Source organism: Symphodus melops (assembly GCF_947650265.1).
Source record: "Symphodus melops genome assembly, chromosome: 17".
In the NCBI taxonomy this organism is placed as follows: Eukaryota; Metazoa; Chordata; class Actinopteri; order Labriformes; family Labridae; genus Symphodus; species Symphodus melops.
In genome coordinates, this window is record NC_136707.1 from 8,786,631 (window position 1) to 8,795,883 (window position 9,253).

At 43.2% G+C, this 9,253-nt stretch overlaps 1 protein-coding gene across 2 annotated transcripts in view; it reads left to right on the plus strand.

Moving 5' to 3' along the window:
- The first annotated feature begins 2,685 nt into the window (after window positions 1-2,685).
- ezh1 (enhancer of zeste 1 polycomb repressive complex 2 subunit) overlaps window positions 2,686-9,253 on the plus strand; it is a 14,376-nt gene continuing 7,808 nt past the window's right edge. For both annotated transcript variants that reach the window (XM_079365854.1, XM_079365855.1), the window contains exons 1-11: window positions 2,686-3,139; window positions 4,054-4,238; window positions 4,378-4,503; window positions 4,995-5,117; window positions 5,608-5,725; window positions 5,904-6,131; window positions 6,682-6,784; window positions 7,062-7,225; window positions 7,427-7,518; window positions 7,631-7,793; window positions 9,097-9,253. The exon at window positions 9,097-9,253 is cut by the window's right edge and continues 28 nt beyond it. In XM_079365854.1, coding sequence (XP_079221980.1) covers window positions 4,059-4,238; window positions 4,378-4,503; window positions 4,995-5,117; window positions 5,608-5,725; window positions 5,904-6,131; window positions 6,682-6,784; window positions 7,062-7,225; window positions 7,427-7,518; window positions 7,631-7,793; window positions 9,097-9,253 — 1,454 coding nt within the window. In that variant the 5' untranslated portion in view covers window positions 2,686-3,139; window positions 4,054-4,058. The remainder of the gene's footprint in view (window positions 3,140-4,053; window positions 4,239-4,377; window positions 4,504-4,994; window positions 5,118-5,607; window positions 5,726-5,903; window positions 6,132-6,681; window positions 6,785-7,061; window positions 7,226-7,426; window positions 7,519-7,630; window positions 7,794-9,096) is intronic.

Here is a 9,253-nt window from a genome sequence, read left to right on the forward strand (position 1 = left end):
TTTCACGTTACAATATCAGTGCTGATGACAAGCGCTTCAATTTCAGCAGCTCTTACGTCACACTGAGCTTCTGAGGCAGCAAGGATCTCCAACATGAAACTGATTCACTCATCCACGTCAGTGAAGAACCAGAGCTCTGTCTCAGCTGCTTGACTTGGGAGAGAGCCAGGTAGCCCAGGGACACAATTGCTTCCACATTTTCTTTTATAGATAAATGAGGCCACTCTTCATCATGTAGGCCCAACTGACTGTACTTTATAATAACATCGCTTAAATACATCTGTATCGAACTTATTGGTGGTAGAAGTTAGATAGAAAAAACAGATTTGCCTTCAGGGTGGCGCTTTACATTCAGTATTTCAAAAGTTCTATTGTGGGAAGCATAACGGACAACAGTGTATCTTACAAGTCTAACATCTATGAATAAATGCTTCTTCTATCAGTTAGAGTGAGTTAAAAAGACTGTTGAAGTCCTCAGTTCATATACTGTACCTTCAAGTCAGATCACCTTCTAAGCCTTTGTTTCAGGTCATGAAAGGTAAACTATACTCAGTGGCTTGAGTCCCACTATGACAAGCCGCCAAAAAAAACATATATAGTTTACATTACGCAAAATGAATCCCCCCCCCCACCCCTCCACACACAGACACACACACCACCACCACAAAAGCTTAACTTCCTACGTGTTTGCTTTTGTTTGACAGCTCAGTATCAACATGGCATGTCTAACTTTAAATACCACTGTAGACATGCCAAACACACAGCATCATCTGATATACTTTTGCTCACTGAATGCGTAATTAGTTATGAGGAATGCATCTCTCTCTCTCTCTCTCACACATACACACACACACAACCAAAGCTGAACTGATCTTCAGTAGTATGGTGATTTCAGACCATAAGTCTGTCTGTCTGTCTGTCTGTCTGTCTGTCTGTCTGTCTGTCTGTCTGTCTGTCTGTCTGTATGTAACAAATTCATATACAATACACAGACATAATTATACAGCGACATTAATATCACTTACATATATATCTTTAATAAGCGGGTGGTTATGACTTTTGACCTATACAGGTTTTATGGGAAATAACAAGATTTTAAATTACCCTTACAGTTTCTAGTCTTAGAAAGTGTAGAGATTGAGAAAAAACAACAATTAGGCTACTGCTATTCCGTTGATTATTGACATTACTTTTGTTATCCATATTGTTATTGTGATGATAACAGTGTGGAAATAAGACGATGAAGAGAAGAGTGTTTGCAAGTTGCAATAAGCTAAGTCTTTGCTTTAGTCTTTAAGTAAGCTTCTTATCTCATGTGATGCTGTATCTCTATGGCTGTAGGTTACCTTACAGCTGCTGTATGTGTCACTTTTTTTCCACATGGGCTAATGAAAGAAGAATCTGTTTCTTAAAATGGTCAACTCAAGGCGAACTTCAGTCGTTTTTGCTCACAATTACAGTTTTTTTTTAATATTCCAGAAAAGTTTTTTTGTGGTGAAAATAAATTGAAGGACTCTTGTGATCATGTAAGATTGTTCATGCATTTGTTTTGTCCGATGGTAATGGACAAAATGTACCGTTTGTTTTACTGATTTAAAAGAAAGACAAATCATTTTAAGGGGCTTTAACACATAAATTTACAGTATCTGTGGACTTCTATGTATATGAACAGAATGTTTACTGTGTGCACAGAGTGAGTGTTCTATTCATATTCAAGTATGAGTTTATTTTCTGCTTAATCTCTTCAAATACCACATGGCATACTACTTATCTATCTCACAAGATGGCACTATTGAGCCACATAATGTGAGTGAAAACACCTAAAAACCTGGCGTTTCAGTTTGGTTTTGTATCATGCTTTACTATATTTAATCACATCACATTTAATCATATTTATTACTATATTTAATCACAAAATCACTGAAGTCCTTTTTTTCTGGGTGGCTTTAAGGACTTGGCATGTTTGTCAAAGCTGCATATAATAAGAATAAGAATATAAGAATTAATTGGTATTACATCGTGAAAACACTCAACAGTTTAATTTCAGATTTATAAAATTCACGCTTCATAACGAAGTGGACAACCTAGATATAGATGAATCCTTAGGTACAGGGTTACCACATACATTTGCTATTAAATGCCATAAAGTGTCTCTCATAGGATTTTCCTCGTTAGGTATCGCTGTTATTACCATATACCCCATGTATACACACATGACATCTTGTGTAGAGATTGTTTTTCCAAAATCAACACACAAAAAAAAATCCCTCACGGTTTTCGTAATGATTTAATCGTTGATTGTCTAAATTACAATTTTAATTGGAGTACTTGAACGCCCCAGTGGCCCTGAAAGACCTTCTTCCTCCAACCCGTCTCTGTAAAATGCGAATAGCTCCCCCTGGAGGAGGAACGGAGAACAACCACTCAACTATTTTGTATCCGGCTCAACTTCAACGTATGACTTTTCAATCCTCTATAATTTTCGAGTATCCTTTTAATTTTGTTACTATTGCCAACCGTAACAATTTCACATAGCCTTATTCCTCTTTAAATAAGACTGTGCTTCCGGTGTTGGGATTTTTAGCCAGTATCCTAATTGTTATTTTAAGAATCTCAAGACCCATCATAATTCTGCGAGACTGCACATTTTATTTATTCTTAACATAGGTAAGTCATGGTGCGTTTTTCCTTTGCACATTTAAATGGCAATCTAGCGCTAGGACAGTTGCATCAGTTCCTGTGTGCGTGTAAATATCTGTGCCGTGGCTGCTGCTTCACGCTACTTTTTTATTCCCAGGACGCAGAATAGTCATAAATCCTTCTCTGCTAGGAAAAAGGCTGTGATCACAATAAAGACGTCACCCTCCTGCTCGGGTAGGCTCGACCAAGCCAAGTGCGAAGCTATTTTGGAAGCTACAACAACAACAACCCTCCAGCACCATGCTTATGGATAACGTCGGGATTTCTCTGAGATCCCCTCGCCGTGCGAAGACGATATCTGCGTCAGATCCATAGTAGAAACGGCCTTTGATTGCTTCGGATCACTCTTACTATCAAAAAAAAAAAACAGAACGCAGGCTTGATCGCTTTGCGGGGGCTCTTGTCGCAACAACACAGGACGCCAGCAGTGGATTTGAAGGTATTTAATAACTGCGACACTAGTGAGGCAGTCGTGCACACGCGTCTGCTAGAACAACACGCTGTCATTGTGGTGCTCAGTGCTCACGTCTTCAAGTATTCCACCTCTAAATGTTACCGTGTGTTGCTGTTGCCTCCGCGGGGCTGCAGCTACAGGACAGAACGCACTTCATACGTGTGCAGGGAGAAATGCTCTGCAGCAGCCCGTTTTTTAGCTCTGCGCTTATTTTTCATTCTGTTTGGGGCTCAGACAGGGAAGTTAGTGTTCAGTAATGTGCTCGTGGGAGACATGAAAAAAAAAAAAGAGTAGCCTACTACGTACTTTTCTGCTCCCCTTCAAATTTGCTCATCCGAAGAGGCACGCCCACTCCAGAGGAAAAGTGAATGCATCGTACTGCTGAAATCTTCGGGGCTCTACTTATTTCTGTGCACATGATGAGGGGTCCTGCACGTTATTGGGTCAGTCCAATCGTGTAATCCACGATTTAAAAATGGCCTCACAAACGAAAGCATAGCAGGTTAAAGCACGAGTAAGGAGGGCATTTTTTAAAACATCAAGTGACAAGTTGAATGTCTTTGAGAAACATGAGTCATTGTTTTGTAATACTGACTTCTGATGTCAGTGCCAATTACAGAGAGGTGACTGTAAGCAAATCCAACCAGAACTGTGAATTATGACATCGCTTGCGCTTTTAGCTGGATTATTGTTGTGCTACAAGGGGATCAAAATAGGAATAAAAACTCGACTTGAGTCCCTCTCGCACTTTGTAAAATAAAGTACCTTTAAGTCATTTTAGTACAACAGAATCTACGATGTTTTGAGGACTGGATGCGTAGTGCAGCCTAATACTGTGGACTAGCTTTCTACACATTTTCTCTGTCTGTCTGTCTGTCTGTCTTCTTTTTTTTTTTTAGGAGTCATGGAGGAAACAGCTGCTACCGCCCCATCCCCTGGCACCTGTGCTGCCCCGCCAACCCCAAGACCTCAGCCTCCCTCCTTTGTACTGTCCCGCAGCCTCCTGGAGTGGAGAAGGAGGGTCAAGTCTGAGTATATGCGCCTTCGCCAATTAAAACGCCTTAAAAAAGCAGAGGAGGTCAAGGTGGGTCAACTCTCCTATTGATAGTAATCATTGTCATTATGTATGTCTGTGTAGTGAATGCATGATGTGGGGGATTTCCATTTGCCCCGTGCATGTGTGTCTTTCCTCGTGACATGCTTTGGGTTCTGTTTGTTTCTAGACCCTGTTCATGACCAACAAGCAAAAGATAGAGCAGCACACAAATCTTCTGAATGCAGAGTGGTCTAAACTCAGGATTCAGACCATCCCTCTGTCAACTTCTAGTGGAGCACCGGCCAACAAGAAGGTTGCGTGTGTGTGTGTGTGTGATGTGTTTATTTTTGATGGAACCATAAGAGGTTAAATAATTGAGCGATTTCATTTCATCCCTCTACACACCTGACTGCAGCGTCCATTTCTGCATACATATTCCTTCCCAGGAGGCTAAGACTAAACTGGCAATCCAATCTGTTATTATTGTGTGGATGTGTTTTGAAAAACTCTTCAGCAGCTCCACTTGTGCAATGATTCCCACCCGGCTGTCAGGTGTTATCTCAGGACAAACTGTGTGTTATAAACAGGTCCATGTAGCCGCTATAAGTGGTATCTGGGCCTATTGGAACTCATAATATATACAGCCTCAGGCAGTAATGTTATATTTCCCTTCTCACTTGCTGTTCAGGTCCAATCTCTTGTGTTTAGGGTTGAGCCTCATGTGTATTTGATTATTTATCAAATTCTCCAATATTGCTGGGATTGGTCTATTGTTTTGTCAGCCCACCTCTGGTTCTCTCACAGATGTGTACAGTGGAGTTTGGCTTCCCATCATTCAAAGCTCAAGCCATTGCCATGAGACCTCTGTCAACTGTGGCAGGAATCCCTTTTATGTACTCCTGGTCACCTCTGCAGCACAACTTCATGGTACGAAAATGAACCACGATTTTGCTTCTACTGATACAAATACAGTGCTTCTACAATTGCGGCAGGTTCTTCATTTGTTTTGTTGCTATTAAACGGCAATGGAGAGCTGGTAATTTTTATTTTATTTTATTTTTTACTGTGGGACATTTGTTACCAGTTGGACAAATTCATAGACGCAGGTTATCAAGTTAAAAGCAAGAGGCCTTTTTTCCCCTTTCTTCAATTTGTGTTGTTGTCGTATCTTCAAGTGTGCACAACACAAGAACCTCATCCATACCTCAGAACATTCTTCATTTTATTTTTTAACTCTTGTTTGAACGTGAACTTCAGAAAGCAGGACCGTGTAAATGTCTTGTGTGACAAGAGGTTAGTGAACGATGGAAGTGTAATTCTTTGATCCTTAAAAAAAAAGCACTACAGGAAAAAGTGGTACAATGTGGTTTACATGTGTTGGTTCCGTGCCTGGGTTCATGGGAGTTTTCTGTTCTAGGTGGAGGATGAGACATTCCTTCATAACATCCCGTACATGGGTGATGAGGTGCTGGAACAGGACGAGGCTTTCCTGGAGGAACTCATTGACAACTACGATGGTGTCCATGGTGACAGAGGTGTGTTCAGTACCCTCTATGATGATACGTGTGCTTTGATGTCTCATATTACCAAGTTCTCTGCAGATATCCTAAGAACCACTCGGGAGCTGTGTTTCATTTTCTAATGATGATGAAGCTGATGTATTTCTATGTCTTCTTCAAAGTGTTACTTTCTGACGTGTTATCTGTGTCCCAGAGGGAGGATTTATCAGTGATGAAGTCTTTAAAGAGCTGGTGGAGGCCTTGAGCCAGTACTCTGACCACGATGAGGAGGAAGACGAGGGAGCGGCGGCGACGGCGGCAGTCGAGGTGACCGTAAAGAAGGAGGACGAGAGAGTGATGAGGAGTTCCGTCGAGGGTTCAGAGGAGACCAAATCTGGTGGTGCGGCGTTCGTCAGGAGGAAGAGGAGGAGCACCACCGAGGGTGAGTGAGTCAGCTGCGCGTTTTGTGCGCTCACACATTGTTGTGCGAGGGAACAAGAAGGCTGCAGCAGGAACAAGGCTCGCACTGTTCTCCTCTTTACACTGTACAGCTGCCACAAGGTCGCCCTGCCACGGCAGCTCTGGCACAGGCAGGCTTTACTTTGAAGCTGCTCCTGTGCCCCTGCACGGCTACTGTGTGTCCATGACACTTCTACAGTCCAGCTCTTATTGCACAACTTAATGACCTCTCATGTTCAGGATACCTTGCAACACAGTCAGCTAACAAACCATGAATAAAAGATACATAAAAAGAAAGAAAAGTACTCTGTCTGCACTATTTATTTTTATATTACGATTGACACTGAGAAGTGTTTCCTGAGCATGTTGTTGCGTACTGGTCATGGACACTGGGAAAACATTGCAAAATGTTTAGAAGAACATATTACATAAGCTTTGTTTGTACATCTGTATCGAAACCTCATGTGAGGAAGAAAAAAAAAAACAGGGTTATTTATTTAACCAACTCTGGTCTCTCTTTGTATTTCCCAAAGTAAGAGACGTGTCCAGCAGCAAGAAGGTCCCCAGCGATAAGATATTCACAGCCATCGCCTCCATGTTCCCTTACAAGGGCACCACCGAGCAGCTGAAGGAAAAGTAAGAAAAAGTGAAGGAAAAACTGTGAACCTATGTGCACAATGCTGAAAAGGCAGTTGCTTAGTGGTCACCATGGTGACGCAAGTGTAACAGTGGTGCGCCCCCCCCCCCCCTCTCTCTCTCAGGCGCCCTGACTCAAAGGAGCAGTTTGATCAGCATCTGAAAGAGCTTTTTCCTCAGATATACTCATCAACTTGGCTAACTTCACATGAGCGCGCTAATACTGTGATAAACTGCTAATAGATGAACACTAAGGAGACGTCTGTGACCTCCGCAGGTACAAAGACCTTTTGGAGCCCCCAAGCCAAGTGAAGCTGCCCCCTCTCTGCACCCCAAACCTGGATGGACCTTTCGCGAAATCCGTGCAGCGGGAGCAGTCCTTACACTCGTTCCATACGCTCTTCTGCCGACGATGCTTCAAATACGACTGTTTCCTCCACCGTAATTGCTCAATTAACGTCTCTGGCTGTCATTATGTAGCTTGACTATTTATTTTGTGATGGTTCTTAATTTTCCTCTCTGACCTGCCACCACTTCCAATCCTAGAGTGGTTGGATTCTGTCCTTGTTTTATTAATACACCCAAGAGTTATTCAACTGATTTATAACATGGAGCCCAAATGTGTTTGTTTGCTTCATGAAGCTTTCCATGCTACACCCAGTGTTTACAAGAGGAAGAATAAGGAGAGCCGCATCGAGACTGACCCATGTGGCGTCGACTGCTTCTTGCTGCAGGTATTTTCATTCGCTGTTGTTGCCTCATTCTATAGCCGCAGACGCTTCATATTTGTTGTTTTATCTCTGCTTTTGTTTTTGTTTTTTTCCCTCCCCTTGGTCTCTTCTGCAGAAAGGGGCTAAAGAGTTTGTGGATCAGAACATACTACGATCACAGAGGTCTCGCAGGCGCCGAAGGCAGCAGCGTCCCACCAGCTCCAGCTGCCCTGGACCGTCTGGAGCAGCAGAGGAAGGCAAAGAGGGAGACAGTGATCATGAAACTACCTCCTCTTCAGGTGAGGGTCCGGTATCACCTGTACCTGGTTGTCAGCTGATTTAGAAACCTTTAAGTGCCTCTTTTCCTCCAAACAGGAGGCTAAGGGAGTTTTGAAAAGTTCAGTAAATCCTTGGCTTTGTTTCAGTCATGTTCACTTGGACTTAAACGCTGCGTCTTACCAAGTGCTCTGCACTGTTTTGAATCTGTCAACAACTTGCCGAATTTAAGCGTAAACAGTTATTTCATGAGTCACCGCGTGACTGAGTCGATGCATCATTTACCATAACCTCCCCTAAATCCCTCCCTTTTTGAAGGGCTGCCTCCCCAAACAGAGTCCTTTAAAAAAAAAAAAAGTGAATTTGGCTGAAGATGAGAGCTTTGAAGTCATATCCTGCCCCCCCTCCCTCGTCTCCCTACTTCCATCTCCTCTCAATATCAGCCCTCACACGCCAAGCAAAATAAAACAGCCATTAGGTTTGCGTGCTTCAGCCCCAACATAAACACTTTGTTCCCCTCCCCTCCTCCTTCTGCCGGGGTTTCTCTTTCTTTTCTTTTTTTTTTCCCCACTTCTGTTGATATCTTCATGTGGAGAGCAGCAGGAGGGCAATAAGAGCAATCTCACCAGGCTCTGCGTTGTCCTCTCTCCTCCCGCAAGCTCCCAGGTTGTTCATAGCCATCAGTGCCTCGCTAAAAATCTCTGTTAGTTTTGGAAACGGCTGGAGCTCAGCCGGTGACTCAGCAGAGTCCCTCACATGTGTTGAGATAATGTGGAAAAAGCAGATTGTGAAGCAGATTAATAAAGATACTTGATGCTGAAGCATGTGGCCACAGCAATGCCGCATTCAGCCTGTTGCCAAGCAACATCCAGCACTCAGCCTCGAGCTGTGGGTGTACGAGCATCAGTCCTGAATATCCAAAAAGCTAAATCAAAGCCCATGGTCCCTGGTGTATGTGTGAGAGTGCTTAAATGCAAATACCCGGAAATAGTATCCAGAAATAGCAAATGTGTGTTGATGAATAGTTAGCACATGTAGGTGTGGATAAAGATCTGCCAAAATCCCTGAGCCAAGAACATAATATTTCAGCTTCATGAACGTACAATCAAAAGATAGAAGTCTTCTGCCAAGAGTAATAGTCATTGATACAGAGGTGTGTGTGTGTGTGTGTGTGTGTGTGTGTGTGTGTGTGTGTGTGTGTGTGTGTGTGTGTGTGTGTGTGTGTGTGTGTGTGTGTGTGTGTGTGTGTGTGTGTGTGTGTGTGTGTGTGTGTGTGTGTGTGTGTGTGTGTGTGTGTGTGTGTGTGTGTGTGTGTTTGTGGAATAGAGGGGAATTCACGGTGCCCGACTCCCACCAAGAAGCGTTCTGGGGAAGATGACGGGGAAGAGGAGGCGTGCTGCGTGGTCGAGTGGAGCGGGGCGGAGGAGTCACTGTTCAGGGTGCTCCATGGCACGTACTTCAACAACTTCTGCTCCATCGCTCG